The sequence below is a fragment of the Poecile atricapillus genome, chromosome 21 (genome assembly GCF_030490865.1).
Source record: "Poecile atricapillus isolate bPoeAtr1 chromosome 21, bPoeAtr1.hap1, whole genome shotgun sequence".
In the NCBI taxonomy this organism is placed as follows: Eukaryota; Metazoa; Chordata; class Aves; order Passeriformes; family Paridae; genus Poecile; species Poecile atricapillus.
In genome coordinates this window covers 10,031,631-10,049,327 of record NC_081269.1, presented here as the reverse complement: position 1 = coordinate 10,049,327, position 17,697 = coordinate 10,031,631, and the positions used below count along the sequence as shown (strand labels likewise).

General features: G+C 51.0%; 1 protein-coding gene across 3 annotated transcripts in view; it reads right to left on the bottom strand.

Moving 5' to 3' along the window:
* GALNT17 (polypeptide N-acetylgalactosaminyltransferase 17) overlaps positions 1–17,697 on the bottom strand; it is a 102,180-nt gene that overhangs the window by 65,079 nt on the left and 19,404 nt on the right. For all 3 annotated transcript variants that reach the window (XM_058854679.1, XM_058854680.1, XM_058854681.1), the window contains exon 2: positions 8,379–8,562. In XM_058854679.1, the coding sequence (XP_058710662.1) occupies positions 8,379–8,562 (184 nt within the window). The remainder of the gene's footprint in view (positions 1–8,378; positions 8,563–17,697) is intronic.

The window sequence follows — 17,697 nt, the reverse complement described above, 5'->3', positions numbered from 1 at the left end:
AGAACACAGCTGGAAAAGCGTGCCTCTAGAGCCTTTGCTTGCCCAGTTTTCAAGCAGAAGCATTGCTGGAAGTCAGGAGCAGCATGTCCAAACACACTGAGGAATAAAGATCAATCCTGGTATTTATTCAACAGCCTGCTGCTTTGTGTCAGTGCTGGGAGAGCAGTGGAGCAGCAAAGAGGCTTTTTCCTCTCTGCAAATCATCCCAAAGGCAGCAGAAGCTGCAGCCCCATCCCTGGAGGGACACAGGGCACCAGCAGCCCCTGCACACCCAGAGCAGCAGCAGCAGCTCCTCAGAGCTCAGGGCCCTGAGGATGCAGGAGAAATAAAAACCTGAGTTTGTCTGGAGCTGGCTTTGGGGTGATCCTCTACCCCTGTGAGCTTCAGAGCAGGGAGGGACAGCCTGGGCACGGCCTCGGTGACAGCACCAGGAGCTCACGGGGCTGCAGCTCCTCCTGAGAGCAGCTCCCACCTCTGCTCCAGGGAATGGGAACAGGGGGATCAGGGGGAAATTCTGGCTCTGCTCCAGGGAACAGGGACAGGGGGATCAGGGGGAAACTCTGGCTCTGCTCCAGGGAACAGGGACAGGGGCATCAGGGGGAAACTCTGGCTCTGCTGCCAGGAACAGGGACAGGGGGATCAGGGGGAAACTCTGGCTCTGCTCCAGGGAACAGGGACAGGGGGATCAGGGGAAATTCTGGCTCTGCTCCAGGGAACAGGGACAGGAGGAGAGGGAACGGCCTCAGGCTGGGCCAGGGGAGCTCAGGGGGGACAGAGCAGGAATTTCCTCATGGAAAGGGAGCTCAGGAACTGGAAGTGCCCAGGGAGGGTTGGGATCCCATCCCTGGAGGTGTCACTGAGTGCTCTGGGCTGGGGACACGGTGGGGATGGGGACAGGGTGGGGATCAGGGACAGGGTGGGGATGGGGACACGGTGGGGATGGGGACACGGTGGGGATGAGGACATGGTGGGGATGGGGACAGGGTGGGTTCCATGATCCTGGAGGGATTTTCCAGCCCCAGTGGCTCTCAGATTCCCCAGAGCTGGGTCCCTTCCAGCTCACGAGGTTTCCATGACTTTGTGCAGCCTGGCAGAATAAAAGTGCCTGGAGCCACACGGAGATGGGGCAGATTGGGCAGGACAGAACACAGAAAATATCCAACAATCCAGCCCTGAGCTGTAAATCTGCTCCTCTGCCTTTGGTGAGCCCTGTTCTGGGGCACAGCTCCTGTGTGCCAGAGCTGGGACACAGATATTCACTGCTTCATTTCTCTACCTGCTCTCCCAGAAAATTTCCAGGTGGCACCTTTCCAAGAACTGGAAAATATTCCTTTTCCTTATGGCTGAAGCTATAAAAAGCCAAGGGCTGGAGTGTTTTTCACACAATTCTGGATCAAACCCACAACCATGCATTGGGAGAGGAGGTGTGCAACCAGTCCTGGCTTTTTCCTAGAGCTCTAAGGATCCTTTAATACACTCCCACATGCAATTCAAAGGGAATTTCACATCTGAAAAAGTAATTTTTTTTTTTTCAGTTCTTTCACTGTCTTGATTCCTCTCTGTTTTTTCCCTTCAGTTATTAGATGAAGAAAAAGCCCTACATCTTGCCTCTCTTTTCCTGGCTGCTGTTTGGATGTAGGACTGAAAGCCATCAAAGCACTCTTTGTAGAAGGTAAAATAATGGATTGTAGTAGCACATTGTGCATGCAAGAGAGAAGGAGCTCTTCTGACCTCCTTTGTCTGCAATAAGCAGCAATCACAACAAATAAACAGGCATGAAACTCTATTTCCCAGCAAATAGCACTCTCATAATTCGAGTAGTTTGTTTTGTCCTCTTAAACGCTGTCCTTCTCCTCAGACTCACTCCAGCAAGGCTGGCTGACCAGCCCAGGGCAGGACAGGAGAGACATCAGCACAAACTCATGTGCTCAGCAATGTCCCAGATCCCTGAGGAGCCAGCTCTGAAATATCTGCAGGGCTCAGACACCCCCAGCACAGCCAGCACGCTCCTGTGGGCACAGGGAAAGGAAAAAGGAATTTTGTTTCTTTAAAGGAGGTGGTGCAGCCCCAGATTTGGGGAGGAAATGGGATGGGATGCATGGAGCAGTGACCTGGGCATTTCCTGTGAGAAAACTCCTGATGTCAGTGCCTGGGTACCAGAGACACCTGAGACACAGACCCTGCACAGCCAGGGGTTCAGCTGCTCCCAAAGGGGAAGAGATTTCTGCATTTTCACAGGAAAATAACTACAAATGGCCCATGAAAGCTTCCCATCAGAGGGAAAGCACAGGCTGAGCCCCTGGCACAAAGGGCTCAGCAGGAACATTTGGGATCCAGGGGAAGGGAAGGGAAGGGAAGGGAAGGGAAGGGAAGGGAAGGGAAGGGAAGGGAAGGGAAGGGAAGGGAAGGGAAGGGAAGGGAAGGGAAGGGAAGGGAAGGGAAGGGAAGGGAAGGGAAGGGAAGGGAAGGGAAGGGAAGGGAAGGGAAGGGAAGGGAAGGGAAGGGAAGGGAAGGGAAGGGAAGGGAAGGGAAGGGAAGGGAAGGCAGGAGGGATCTCAGGGGCAGGAGAACCAACTCCAGCCTCCAGGTGCATCCTCCTGGGCAGTCCTGACATGTCCCAGTCACACATTCATCACTTTCCAAATATCAATTCTGTGATTCTGTGATCTCTGTATGAAGCATATGTGAATATGTTTGGGTTCAAAAGCCAGAATGGAATTCCTGGACCCTACAACACCCCACAAGCCTGGGGGAGGCCGAGGCCCCAAGGCAGCCCCGTGGCAGAGGCAGGAGGCTCTCCAGGGATGGGGAGAGACCCCAGGAGGAACAGAGCCTCCCCTGCAGCAGCAGGCACACACTGAGAGCCCACACACAAACCACTTGAAATGAAAATTAATCACAACTTCACTGAGTTTCTTTAAGTTGTCAAACAACAACTCAAAGTCTGCTCAGAAGCCAAAACTCTGCATCTTCTGCACTCTATCCCAAAGGAAGGCTCTCAGCTCGCTGCTGCACGAGGTCCCTGGTAACACAGCAGCCAAAGGCAGATGGTTTGAGAAGCCCAAGTGCTGCCAGGCTCCCATGGCAGCAGCTCCGGAAATGAGCGGGTGATTCAGGCACTGCACACCGCAGAGTGCCGGCTCTGACTCAGCCCCACACACACCAGGAACAGCTACACCACGCCAGGGATGTGCAAATGTTCCCTCTTCAGCTGCAGGTGATGGGAGGCTCTGCCCAGGGCACCCACAGCAAACACAGAGCAGGTGCTGCGAGAACACAGCACCAGATCAGGCTCCCAACACCTCCAAACCTTTTCCACCAGAGGATCCCAGAATGGTTTGTGTGGAAGGGACCTTAAAGCCCCTCCAGCCCCACCCCTGCCATGGCAGGGACACCTTCCCCTGTCCCATGTGCTCCAAACCCATCCAGCCTGGCCTTGGGCACTGCCAGGGATCCAGGGCCAGCCTCCCTGGGTACCCTGCTCCTGCACCTCCTCATCCTCACAGGCACCAACTCCTTCCCAATATCCCACCTGGCCCTGCCCTCCGGTGCTTTTAATCCATTCCCCTTCATCCCATCACTAAATCCCCTTGTCCAAAGTCCCTTTCCCTGCATTTCCTGACCCGTGCACAGGAGCCCAAGGCAGGCAGGAGAAGGGGCTGTGTCACCCTCAGAACATGTGAAAAATCAAACTGGGAGTTTCTGATCTCTCACACCATCCCTGCTCCTCACTTTAATACCTCGAGGCTCCCCTCCTGAGATCTGCAGCAGCAGGAATGTGTCATCTGCACCCAGTGATCCAATAGTCCTAACAACCCTGGGTATTATTTCTCTTAAATCTACCCCTTAATCCTATAATGCCATAAAATACCACTGAATCAGAGCTTAGCAGGATTCCAGAAAGCAACAGACTTTTAAAGAGATAATGAGAACTCCACATTTATATTGGATAGGATTGAAAGGAGAGAATGGGGGAGGGCAGAATGTACCAGATGGGCAGATTATTTCATAGTTTCCCTTAATATGATTTCTTCAACCTGAAGCATCTGGTAATTCCACTATCAGAGATTAGATACTGGATAAGATGGACAGGCAGGCTGATCTAACAAAGCAATTTTATTTTCTGCCTCTACACAGGAGAGGTTCCCATTAAATCCTGTATCACAGGATAAAACAGGTGCATGAAATGTTGTATCCAAGCATGGAATGTTTGCAGGGATCCCATGTAAATATGCTTCACTTTCAATATAGAAATCAACCCATCTCCCAAACCCCCCATCCTCCCCAGGCAGGCTGTGAGTGCTGAGAATGGATAAACAATAAAACTCACACAGCAGCCTTGTCCTTCAGAGCCTTTTGCAGAAAATTGAAGAAAATCTCTCCAGCTAATTTTTGTGGAGATTTGTGTACAAGTCCTGCAGGCAGCACCTTGGGTACTTCCAATCTGGAAGCAGAGATTGTTTTCCAGAACATGCAGGAATTTAATCTAAAGCCAAAAAACCCAATCAAGCATGACAGAAATGTGTTCCCAGTGCCCTTCTCATTATGGCACTGCTTGGCAGCAGGTTCTGGAATAACTCCCCTCAACAAAGCACCAGTCCTGCCTTATTTAGCCTAAGAAGAGCTTTCCCAGCCATCCCAGCTGGAATCTGTGACTCAGTTCACTGGGAAATCTGGTGCACACCCAGCAGAACCTTTCCTGCCCAGCTGAGGTTGGGATCAGGAGCAGCTGTAGGGTCCAGGTGTGACAGGCACAGCTCTGGAATCAGCTCCACACAACTCATCCCACACCACTGGGAACCACTGGGAGCCACTGGGAACCACTGGGAACCACTGGGAGCCACTGGGAACCAGCCCAGGGCAAACCCCTCTCCCTGCACTGGGGACAGATCCCAGCTCCCAGCACAGCTGAGCAGCCCCAGCAGGAACAGGGAAAGGGAAAAGAGAGGGGAAAATGGAACAGGAAAGGGGAAGGGGAAAGAGGATGAGGGAAGGGGAAGGAAAAAAAAGGAAAGGGAAAAAAAGGAAGTGGGGAGGGGAAAGAGAAAGGGAGAAGGGAAGAGAAGGGGAAGGAGAAAGGGGAAGAAGGAGGAGGGGGGAAAGGGAAGGGATAAGTGATGGGGAGAGGAGAAAAGGAAAGGGGAAGGAAATTGCTCAACCAAAGCAAAGATGATAATCCAAACTACCAGAAAGGGAAGCCACAATTCCCCAAACCAGGGCAAGCAAGGTATTCTGCCACAGCTCTGTGTGCAGAGAAAGACCTCACCTCCTGAGCATCATCCTCACACCTCTGGGACCATTTTCCCAGGGAAACTCCCTCCTTTCTCTGCCTCTGGAGGACTGAGCTGTGAGCTGGGCTGGCTCCTCCTCACCACCAGCACCTGAAATCACTCAGAGCAGGGGTATCCGAGTCCCTGAACCCCCAGTGATGCTGACCACGAGGTGCAGGCAGCCTGGAGACTCAGAAATATACACAAACTGTGCCAAGCTTCCCCTAAACCATCCTTGCTCCAGCTGCCTTTGGCCACAGGTACAAAAAGGAGCAGGAGAAGGGATCAGAGCTCAGGTACAGCACAGCTCAGCACTCAGGACAGGGATACTCGACCACACTAAACAGGGAAAGCTTTTCCTGAAAAACAGGGAAGAAATGGCAGGGCTGTGGAGTGCCAGCCTGTGCCAGGACCAGCCCCAGCCCATTGGCATTCCAGACACTTTGCAGCCTTTAGCTGAAGCACACAGGCTTCACTATTACATTTAAAACTACTACATGCTTTGTAATGCTTATCAGCTGGAGGGTTTTCAACAGTTTTTCCCCTTCTAATGCTGCAATTTCAAAGCCATTTAGGCTAATTTCCCTTGACTTGAATCTATTTTAATCAGAGACCAGGATACTTGACTTAAATGGTTTGTGTTCAGCCCTCCATAAAATCAGCCATAAAACTTTATGCAGTAAATAGCGAGGGAACCTTGAAGCCAAAGGTAGGAAGAGGTGAAACTTTCCAAATTCTCCAGCAAACTGCAGCCTATTACACACCAGACCAACTGCTCTCCTATGATATCAAGACAATGGATCCCCAAAACAAACCAATAAACAAAACACACTCCTGAAGTCCTTATATAGATAAAATTGCACACTAAGTTGTGCAGCTGCACTCAGCACCCACAAATTCTCTCCCAAGCCTCAGCCCAGCTCCAAACTGAAGCATTTTTAATGTATTGCTGTGCCCTGTCCTCTCCCCCAGTCTCCCATGGAATGATGGATAGTGGAACTGAGGAAAAACACAACACAAGCCTGAAAATGTCAGAATTAATCCTCTTCTTCCCCCAAAATCTGAAAAGAAACATTATTTCTCAAATTAATTCTCGCCAAGTAATGCTGGCTCTGCTGGAAGTCAGAGCTGTGGATGAGAAATGGAAATGAGCAGCTCAGCCCCAGGTAAGTGCTGGGGAAGGTCTCGCTCCAAGGATCCGGCTTTGTGCTGGGATTTGCACATCACAGAGGCAGAGGTGTCTCTGCACCTGTACCTGCAACCCAGCCTGGCTGAACCTGCAACCCAGCCTGGCTGAACCTGCAACCCAGCCTGGCTGAACCTGCAACTCAGCCTGGCTGAACCTGCAACCCAGCCTGGCTGAACCTGCAACCCAGCCTGGCTGAACCTGCAACCCAGCCTGGCTGAACCTGCAACCCAGCCTGGCTGAACCTGCAACCCAGCCTGGCTGAACCTGCAAAACAACACACAGGCAGGGCCTTCACTGCTCTGGAAACTCAGCCAGGGATTTCTGCTGGGGGCAGCCCTGGGGGCTCCGAGGGGCTGCTCGGAATTCAGGCAGCACCTGGAGAGGAGAAGGAACAGGAGCTGGAGCTGTCCCTGGGACAGAGGGGACAGGAGCTGTCCCTGGGACAGGGGGACAGGAGCTGGAGCTGTCCCTGGGACAGGGGGACAGGAGCTGTCCCTGGGACAGAGGGGACAGGAGCTGGAGCTGTCCCTGGGACAGGGGAACAGGAGCTGGAGCTGTCCCTGGGACAGAGGGGACAGGAGCTGTCCCTGGGACAGGGGAACAGGAGCTGGAGCTGTCCCTGGGACAGAGGGGACAGGAGCTGGAGCTGTCCCTGGGACAGGGGAACAGGAGCTGTCCCTGCTCCTGGGACACAGGGAACAGGAGCTGTCCCTGCTCCCCCAGCCTGGACAATCTGGGACACAGAGCTGCACCCCTGGCTGATGGTTTTCAGTGCTTTACAGATGCCAGGCAGCAGCTTTGTCACTGCCCCAATGTCACAGGCACTGGACATGGATCTTTCACAATCTAAACCTTCCTCAGCTCATTTTCTTTATCAGGGATTTCACTCCAGGCCTGGACAAACTGACACTTTCCTATTTTGAGGAACACTCTGGCAGCCATGTCTAAAATTAACCTTCACAAAGATAAACTGGCAGCGTGTCTTTCCTCATCCTCTCAACAAAATGATGTGTCACCTCTTTTAAAGCCTGCTCTCCTGTGCTGCTTGGCAGGTAAACATCAGCAGCACCTTAAAAGCTCAATCACAAAAGGAGAGGAAGGATATTGCCACTGTAGAAAATCACTTTAAAGGGCCAGATCTCCAGTGGAGAACCCAGAGTGTCCCTGGAGGATCCCTATGCTGGGAGGAGCCCGAGGACAGCCCAAGGGCCCTGGAGGTCCTGCAGGGACTGGAAGGAGCTGACAAGGAGGGAGGGAGGGAGAATCTCTGCACATTTTACAGCACATTAAACACCAAAAGCTCAGTGAAAGCAGAGCTGAGCTCCTGATGGCATCACTTCCACCCAAAATCATGAACTGCTTCAGGAAAACAGAGACAGACTGGGAAGAAATTCACTTTTTTTTCCCTGATAAATCATCTTGATGAGCTCTCTCACTCTCTCCAAGTACCTGGAACCAGGATGGGGCCAGGTGGGGATCAGTTTCTTCTCCCAGGCATCGACTGACAGGACAAGGGGGAACAGCCTCAAGTTGTGCCAGGAGAGGTTTAGGTTGGATTTCAGGAATTGTTTCCTGACAAAAAGGGTGGCCAGGCCCTGGCACAGCTGCCCAGGGCAGTGCATCCCCACCCTGCAGAGGTTTCACAGCTCTGAGGATGTGGCACTTGGGGACACAGGGTGTCCTTGGGTGGCCTTGGCAGTGCTGGGGTTGGACTCAATAACCTCTGAGGGCTTTTCCAGCCTCGGTGATCCTGTGATTCCATGAGCTCATTCCAGCTCCTCAGCCCTGAGCAGAGCCCTGGGAACAAGGAGGAAAGAGCCAAGAGCACCAAACCTGGGTGGGAAAGGCAGCAGCACTCCTGGCTCTGGGCTGCCACAAACACAACCACAACCATTCCCTCCTGGAGCAGCCACACGTACTTGGTAGGGCGATAATCCGGGATGGAGCGGTCCAAGGAAATCTTCTCACTGAGGTAGGAGTTGTAGCCATACTTCTCGTGGGGTCCCTTGGCTTTCTCTTCCTCCTCGGGGGACAGGGTGGCTGGGAGGCCACCCCTGCCACGGCCACCATAGCCCTCAATGAGACCAAGGGACTTGGACAAACCTGGGGGGAAAACAAAAACACCATTCCAGGTGAAACCTTATTCCAGGTGAAACCCATCCCAGATAAAATCAATCCTAGGTAAAACCCATTCCAGGTAAAACCCATTCCAGGTAAAACCCATTCCAGGTAAAACCCATCCCAGGTAAAACCTCATTCCAGGTAAAACCTCATTCCAGGTGAAACCAATCCCTAACCCTAACCCTAACCCTTACCAATCCCTGGTAAAACCAATCCCAGGTAAAACCAATCCCAGGTGAAACCCATCCCTGGTGAAACCAATCCCAGGTAAAACCTCATTCCAGGTCAAACCTCATTCCAGGTCAAACCAATCCCAGGTAAAACCTCATTCCAGGTCAAACCTCATTCCAAGTGAAACCCATCCCAGGTAAAACCCATCCCAGGTAAAACCCATTCCAGGTAAAACCCATTCCAGGTAAAACCAATCCCAGGTAAAACCAATCCCAGGTAAAACCCATTCCAGGTAAAACCAATCCCAGGTAAAACCTCATTCCAGGTGAAACCAATCCCTGGTAAAACCAATCCCAGGTAAAACCCATTCCAGGTAAAACCAATCCCAGGTAAAACCAATCCCAGGTAAAACCCATTCCAGGTAAAACCAATCCCTGGTAAAACCCATCCCAGGTGAAACCCATGTCTGTTATTTCCAACTCCCAAAGAAAAAAAGATGCTCTAAAAATCCTGGTAGTTTTGTGCTCCTGGCTGTTTTGGGTTGGTTTCCTGCAAACATTCCATGTCCTCCTCCTTTGGCCCAATGCTGGAATAAAAATGACTCAAACCCTGCAATTGCTCCCAGCTCAGGCACACTGCCCCTGGCAGCCCTGCCCCTGCTGTGAGCTGATAACCTGTCCCAGGGCCTGTGTAGATATTTAGTTGGTGGGGAGGTTATTCAGGCTCCTTCCCACTCTCAGAGAGGTAATTACATGGAAGGTTAGATGTCCCCAGGAGAAGGATAGGTTGAACGCAGAGCAGGAATAAAACAGGCTTGGTTAAGTGCCAGCTGAATGAATTTTAGCTCAGTGTGAACAGTGAACAGCATACAAATGGCAGGGATTTAAAAACAATTTCCCCTCAAAGCTTTCTTATCTTTTAAAGTACAGCGTTCCCAGACCCTTATCAAGGGGAATTACTTATTTATATCTGCATAGCTGAAGGAAATAGGCAAAGTTCAAAATGAGCTGCACATAAAGAGCTCCATGGATGATTTGGTGGTGGCTGTGGGAAGCCAAGTCCATGCTCATGTTATTATTTATTAGACAAGACACCTGGAATTTTAATATTTTTCATTAGCAGAGATTCACTCTGTTTTTGTCAGAGACATAAAAATAACAATGATGGATTTCAGTTTGCTTTTCTGTGTTTTTGATAATGAAAGACATCAGGGTACATTCCCATTGTTTCCATGGCAGAGCCCTGACTGAGGACAGGACAGATTTTGTCACCTCTGAAGCTTCTCAAGGGACAAGAACCTTGAGGCTGGTCCAGCTCTCAAACCTGCCACTGACTCCCATTGTCCTGGACAAAACACCCCTGCCTCCCCACAGATTTAAATACTTTGTTCCTCAAAAAGTAACATTGAGAGACACCAAAAAATCAGCTGGGAATGTAAATCACAGCTGGAAACACAGTCTGAAGAATTATTATTATTATTATTATTATTATTATTATTATTCCTTCCAACAAGGAAGCATGCAACATCCTTCCCTGCTCCCTCAGAGCCCCTCTGACCACACTGGGCTTGGTTAGACTTTATTTAATAACAATAAATCAGCTCTCAGGACCCCCAGGCTGTGATGCAGCTCCAGGCTGAGCAGGAGCCAGGCCACCACTCAGGAAGGATGGGAAAGGTGGCACCTGCAGAAGCTCAGCTCACCCTGTCAGCTTCCAGGAGAACCACAGGAACAAGCAGGGAAGCAGGAATAGAACAGAACCCACAAAAACACAAGCAAACAGTTTTTGAACCCCATTCAAAGGTTATAAATAATATTTAGCATTTTTATTTTTGTGAGGAATCTGTTATTTCCAGCTCGTGTCTCTATAGCAAGCTGTTAGTGTTTGTGCTTTCCTCTAATGCACACTCCTGTTCTCCTTCTGAAAACATTTCCTTTTGGTATAGACTGGCCCTTTGGAAAGGGGGAAATCGCTGCCATTTGGCAAGATAATAAATGAGGAAATAGCAGTGTAAGTGCAGACATCATCAGTACAAAAGTGGCTGCTGAGGTTTGGGGCTGAGTTCTGTGGGTATGGGGGAGGTTACACAGCTGGGCACCCCCTCACAGGGAATTCACTGCCCAAAACTGCCTTTCCCAAACCCAGGATGTCATTATGGTGTGAACACAGCTTCAGAGACAGAAACTCTGGGTTTACAAGAGCATCCTTAGCAAGTATGTACAAGCCTCATCCCAACTAACTGCATTTACTGAGCTGGGAACTCACTAATCACTTTTTAAGGTCAAGAAAGTCCATTTGGCAGGGGTTTGCTCGGCACATTTAACTTCTGTGCTCAGACACTGTCCTCACTGGGTGCCCAAACCCATCCACTGCTGCTTTTGGGGTGTGCTCTCACTCCTGTCAGACACACAGGGCACCCCAGAGGGTGTTTGTGCCCTGCACTCTCCTTCCATCTGCTTGTGCCCTGCACTCTCCTTTCATCTCTTTGTGCTCTGCACTCTCCTTCCCTCTGTTTGTGCTCTGCACTCTCCTTCCATCTGTTTGTGCCCTGCACTCTCCTTCCATCTCTTTGTGCTCTGCACTCTCCTTCCACCTCTTTGTGCCCTGCACTCTCCTTCCATCTGTTTGTGCCCTGCACTCTCCTTCCATCTCTTTGTGCCCTGCACTCTCCTTCCATCTGCTTGTGCCCTGCACTCTCCTTCCATCTCTTTGTGCCCTGCACTCTCCTTCCATCTGTTTGTGCTCTGCCAATGGGCCACTGGACACAGCCACAGCCAGAAATGAAGGAGCTCATTTGGTCATCAGAGAGGAATATTCTGCACTGCAATGCCTTTATTCCTGCACAGTCTGCACCATCCTGAGGAGCTGTGTGGAAGGATGTGCTGCTGAAGGAGCACAGGAGCACAACAGGACAAAACCCTGGGATTGTCCCAGTGTGACTCAGTCTGTGTGGGGGAGGAAGAGCTTTGTGTGCATTCAAGGACTCCAAGCCCAGCTTGCTGAAAGCCCTCAAGTGCTCGAGGAGAGCAGGAGCTGAGCTGCTCTGCCTGAAGGAGTGAGCCTGGAGCTCAGTGTGCAGCATCCACACACATCTGTGATGGGTTCACTGCTCAGCAGTGGGAACAGCTCCTCACAGACCCCAGATCTGAGCCTCTTTAACTCTGTGTTTCCATAGAGAGCTGATGACAGGCACCGAGTGCTTTAGAAACATCATTAACACCCAAAGCACTCCTGAGAGCTCACACTAAACACAGGACTGGGAGTTTCAGCTGCCCAGAGTGGGACTGGCCTCGATCCTTTTGTACAAGCCTTGCTACACCAGGGTGCACAGTACAATAGGGTCTGGCTCCCATTGTGCTTGGGCTCCCAGAGAGCTCAGGAGAAAACACACCTCACTCCTTATCTAGGTGTCAAACACAGAAAAGAACTTACCCAAGGTGACTTAGCTGAGGATTAGTGTTTACAGACAGAACCTGCTTTCTTAGGAAATTAGGGAAAGGGAATTAGAGAGCCTGCCATGGCAGGGGGGTTCCCTCCAGAATCCCTTCCCTCTGGAGTGACCCCAGGCAGTGACAGTGACCCCTGAGCACTGAGCCCTGAACTGGGAGCCAAGCCCTGCCTCTGTGGCTGATGTGGATAGGGCAGGTAAATCCAGAGGGCCTCAGCCACTCCAGCCCTTCACAAGTTGCTGTTTTTAACCAAAGAGCAGCGTCTGGAGCCATTTTTTGAGAGCAGGGTGTTGAGTGAGAAGAAGCCTTAGAGGTGGATCACGCACAGCCAGGTGTGTGGTGTCCCCAGTGACCTCCCCCTGCCCTGTGGAAGAGATCCCCACCCATCCTGGGGAGTGCCACCAGTGCCAGGACAGTGACATTGGCCACTGCAGCTTTCCCCTGGGGAGCAGAAAGCCAAGAGGAGTCACAAAGGTGGCCAAAGCTGGGTCTGGAGGAGCTGCCCCGTGCTCAGCAGGCAGCAGCACAGCCCTCATCTCCATCCCCACACACACCTCCTCCTCCTCCTCCTCCTGCCTGTACTGCAGGGGCAAGGACACGACAAATAGAACATGTAAAAATACAGCACAAAAATAATAAATGTGCTGCTCAAGGCCCAGCTCCAAACTGATGCTAGCAGGAGTTTGTGGTACTGGAAATTACCTTGCTAAAAAAAAAACAACAGCAACAAAACATCCTTTCTAAAGGTCAGATTCACAGGAGGATACATTTAGGAGGATACTATCACATCCTCTAGGCCAAATAATTTGTCATATTTTCAATACATGCTTGGAAGGGATGTGCTGTTCATCTCAACTAGACCAGCCTCAAAGATCAATTATTCTCAGACCAAGGCTTGTGAAACAGCCCATGTGCTACACCCCAAAGCCCCAAAACCCACACCCTGTTTGCCAGCACAGGCAGAGACCCTGCAGCCCAAGGAGAGGCCTGGGAGGGGAGTGGACACTGGAAAATAATCTGAATAAATTAAGGCTAAATGGACATTTTTGGCTGTGCTCTGATGTCCCAGCACGGCTGTTCTTCCGTAACCCAGAGCAGAGATAAAAACCTCAGGATGAGAATATCTGACAGAAAAAAGGACAATATATGTTTACTAAGTTTTCAAAAGGTCCCAGGGCAAATTCCCCGATTTTGCACAGATTAATTAGCATAATTAGTTAAGTCATTAACTGTAAGGCCTGTGAAACACGGTGTTATTTTATTGTTCATTTGTACTCAATGAGATCTTGATACATGACTGGCTTTCCTAAACACCACCTAGGCACAAATAACCAATGGCAGCAGCAGTAAATGAATATATTTAAGGTGAATTCAAGACTCTGGGACAAGACTCTGTAAATCAGCACAGCTTTATCTCCCTGAGGAGGGAGGGGAAGCTGCCCTGAGGGCTCTGTGTGCTCCTGCCCAGGGACTCCCCTGGGTCTGAGCTGGGATTATTGCCTGCCTGAGACTGCAGGGACTGAACAGAATTTCACCAAATCTGTTTTTATCTCCTGCAATGTCAAAACTCTGATCTGCAGCCAACGCTGGCTGCTGCTCTGCTGACTTATTTTTAAACACTCGCCAGCGTGTTCTAAAATGAACATCCCTCCCCTCCTGAGGCTGGGGAGAGGAGCTGCAGATCCCATCTGCTGCTCCTGGGACACTCAGGAGGGCAGGAGCTGCTGCCTCCAGCTGCTGGGGATCAGCCAAAGCTCCATCCTGGAGCCCTTTGCAGCTGGGATCACTCTGGGGTCACCAGCAGGACACCCCAGGAGCAGCTCCACTGCTCCTGTGAGCTGAGTGTGCTGGAAATGAAACCCCCTCCCATTCTCCACCTCAATACCTGCATTTATTGGGGCATTATTAATGCCCCAGCATCTCCATCAGCCTCTTACCTCATTACAGAGACAATGAAATCCCAAACTCTGGGCTGTGTGAGCCCCTCAGCAGCACAGGAATGCCTGTCCACAGAGCAGCACGAGAAATGCTTCCCATATGGACCCTGAGAGAAATGCAGGGCCATGGTGGCCCTTATTCCACAGTTCTCCATATGTTCCATGCCTGGAATTGTCTGCAGAAAGTATCTTGCTCTTTATGTTTAAAAAAAACCACCACCACCAAAATCCTGCTGTGTGTATTTCTGGCATTTCTGCAGCTTGGCTTGGAATTCTGGGTTAGGCCATGCATTAGTCAAATGAAATAATAAACAGCTGAAAATCATTACACGAGGTCTAATCCCATCTTAAGGATAAGTCTATATCCCAGACTTAGTAATCAAGTACTAACTCCTATTTCCTGCTGTTAGTAACAGAAAAAAAATGTGATTCTGGTGAAAGTTTTCAGGGAATCACAATTAATGGCCAGGAAAAAAAAAAAAAAAAAATCAGTAACTTTTCTTCTCAGGTTTGATCCTTGGCCACTGCTGCCCTGCCTGAAATGAGCACATCATGTTTTCATTCACATGGTTCCCTATTCTGTGAAATTTAAATAAAATCCATGTGTTGGCAGCAGCTACCAAGGAGCTCCTGGCTCAGAGCATGGAGAGCAGCTCCATCAGGGCAGTCTGAACCTCCCTGCAGCCCCTCTGGCAGCAAACCTGCTCTGCCAGGGCTGGAACAATGCATGGCTGCACTGCTGTGGCACCAGAGCAAGGAGGGAAATCAGTCACACAAGCCCTGGGATGGGAGAGATCTCCAAAATCACCGAGTCCAACCCAGCCCTGGCAGCTCAGCGGAGCCATGGTGGCACCGAGTGTCACATCCAGGCTTTTTAACACATCCAGGGATGGTGACAGCACCACGTCCCTGGGCAGGCCATCCCAGGGCTTTATCATCCTCCCTGGAAAACCTTTTTCCCAATGTCCAGCCTGTATTTCCCCTGGCACAGCTTGACACTGTGTGCTCTGGCTGTCAGTGGTTCCCTGGGAGCAGAGACCGACCCCAGCCACCTTTCAGGGGGTTGTGGAGAGTGATGAAGTCACCTCTGAGTCTCCTTTTCCCCCTGGAAGTGCTGCTCATTCTCTAACATCTCAATATATGTGTGCAACTCTCTTAAAAATCCACCCATCCAACACATCCAGCCAGGACAATCCTATCACAAGCACTAAATAAAAGCCCAGTAATATTAGAGCAGTGCCTTTCCCAGGCAGCAGGACGTGATGAGGATGAGAAAGGTGAAGAATGCCCGGAGCCTGGGGAAGGAGCAGCCCCAGGGATGTTTTCTGGAGCGGATCCAGCAGCGTGGCACAGCCCAGCTCTCTCCCATCTCATCATCCCAGCACATCCCAGCCTGTCCCACGCTCCCAGCACAGCCCCAGCAGCACGTTTGTCATCCTGGGAGCTCTCCCCTCATCTCTGCTCCATCTCCTGCCTGTGCACGATGCTCACACGTGCCACAGCAACCTGCTCAGCTCCTCGAAGCAACACATCTTCCTTCCCACTGAGGCAGCACAAATGAGTTTGTTACGTTGACTGGAGCTCAGTGCAAAGAGCCTGGCTGCACATAAAACACAGAGCCAGAGCCAGCTGGGCTGAGGGGCTCTCTCTTACTGACCACTTCTCCAGGTTTCCAACGCCAATAAAGGAAAACATTAAAAGGTTTCCCATCCTCGAGCCAAATGAGAGCTCTGATTTAGGCACATTACACACTATTCACATTTGGAGTGGGAATTTCCAGGCAAGCACCTGCAGCCAGGTGTTTAAGGGTATTTAGACTCCAATTTCCACCAATTTCAATACAAGTTAAATCATATTTAACTTAAATCACAAGTGCTCCAGAGCTCAGTAAGTGTTTGGACAGCACTCCAGGCACAGTGTGGGATTCTTGGGGTGTCTGTGCAGGGCCAGGAGCTGGATTTGGATGATGCCCATGGCTGGAGCATTGCAAAGAGCACTGGTGTGGCCAGCAGGAGCCAAAATGTTGGGATCCAGCACAGAAACGAGTGTTCATCAGCTTCTGTGGTGGAAACCCTGCCATCCTCCTCGGGATGAAGATGTGAGGCCATCACTCAGGGAAGGACACAGTTCAGCTGGTGGCTGAGGGTGATGGAAATCAGGATTGAGCCTCTCCCCTGGGATTGCTGACTCCTCTCAGCAGCACACCTGGAACTCCCTGCTGAACCACGCTCATTAACCATCCCCTTTGTGCAGCACTGCACCCATTCACCGTCCATTTCAATGGAAAGGAAATGCACTGATCTCCAGCATTTACAATCCCAGCCCATCACAGCTGGGTTTATCAGGTGAATCAAGCCTGCATGTGCACAAAAAGCAACCCTCTGTGAGCTGCACTTATGAAAGATCCATTTCCTTGGGAGGCCTGGGCAGTGAGAGACCACACAACCCTCGTGTGCATTACTCAGAGCCTGCAGCCTCCAGCACCAGCAGCTTGTCCTGATGGAGATGTTCCTACCCAGGGTCACAAAATGAGTTTATTGAATGAATCATTCTGCAGAACTCAGCAGAGCCACGTCCCCTCCTCGCTTCGAACCCACACAGACCCAGCCACCTCTGCAGGCTCCCAGCCACGATGGCTTCAACCACAACATTACTGCATTTCTCTGGGAGCACTGCTGGATTGCCACAGTTAAGTTCTGTGGTTGGATTTTTAAAGCAGACCATTAATTTGTCTATAAAGCACACATCTAAAACCTTTAGACTGTGACGGAAAGTCTCAACCAAAGACCCAGCGTAACCATTTTTATAAACATAAGCGTGTCAGTGCTGGGTCCTGCACTGGGGTCACAACAGCACCCCAGGAACAGCCCAGGAAGAGCCCAGGAAGAGCCCAGGAACAGCCCAGGAACACTCCAGGAATATTCCAGAACACCCCAGGAACAGCCCAGGAACAGCCCAGGAACACTCCAGGAACACCCCAGGAACACCCCAGGAACATCACAGGAACACTCCAGAACACTCCAGAACACTCCAGAACACTCCAGGAACATACCAGGAACACTCCAGAACACTCCAGAACACTCCAGAACACTCCAGAACACTCCAGGAACACCCCAGGAACACTCCAGAACACTCCAGAACACTCCAGGAACACCCCAGGAACACTCCAGGAACACTCCAGGAACACTCCAGGAACACCCCAGGAACACCCCAGGAACACCCCAGGAACACCCCAGGAACACTCCAGGAACACTCCAGAACACTCCAGAACACCCCAGGAACACCCCAGGAACACCCCAGGAACACTCCAGAACACTCCAGAACACCCCAGGAACACTCCAGGAACACCCCAGGAACAGCCCAGGAACAGCCCAGGAACACTCCAGGAACACTCCAGGAACACTCCAGAACACTCCAGGAACACTCCAGGAACACTCCAGAACACTCCAGGAACACTCCAGGAACACTCCAGAACACTCCAGGAACACTCCAGGAACACCCCAGGAACAGCCCAGGAACACCCCAGGAACACCCCAGGGACACTCCAGGAACACTCCAGG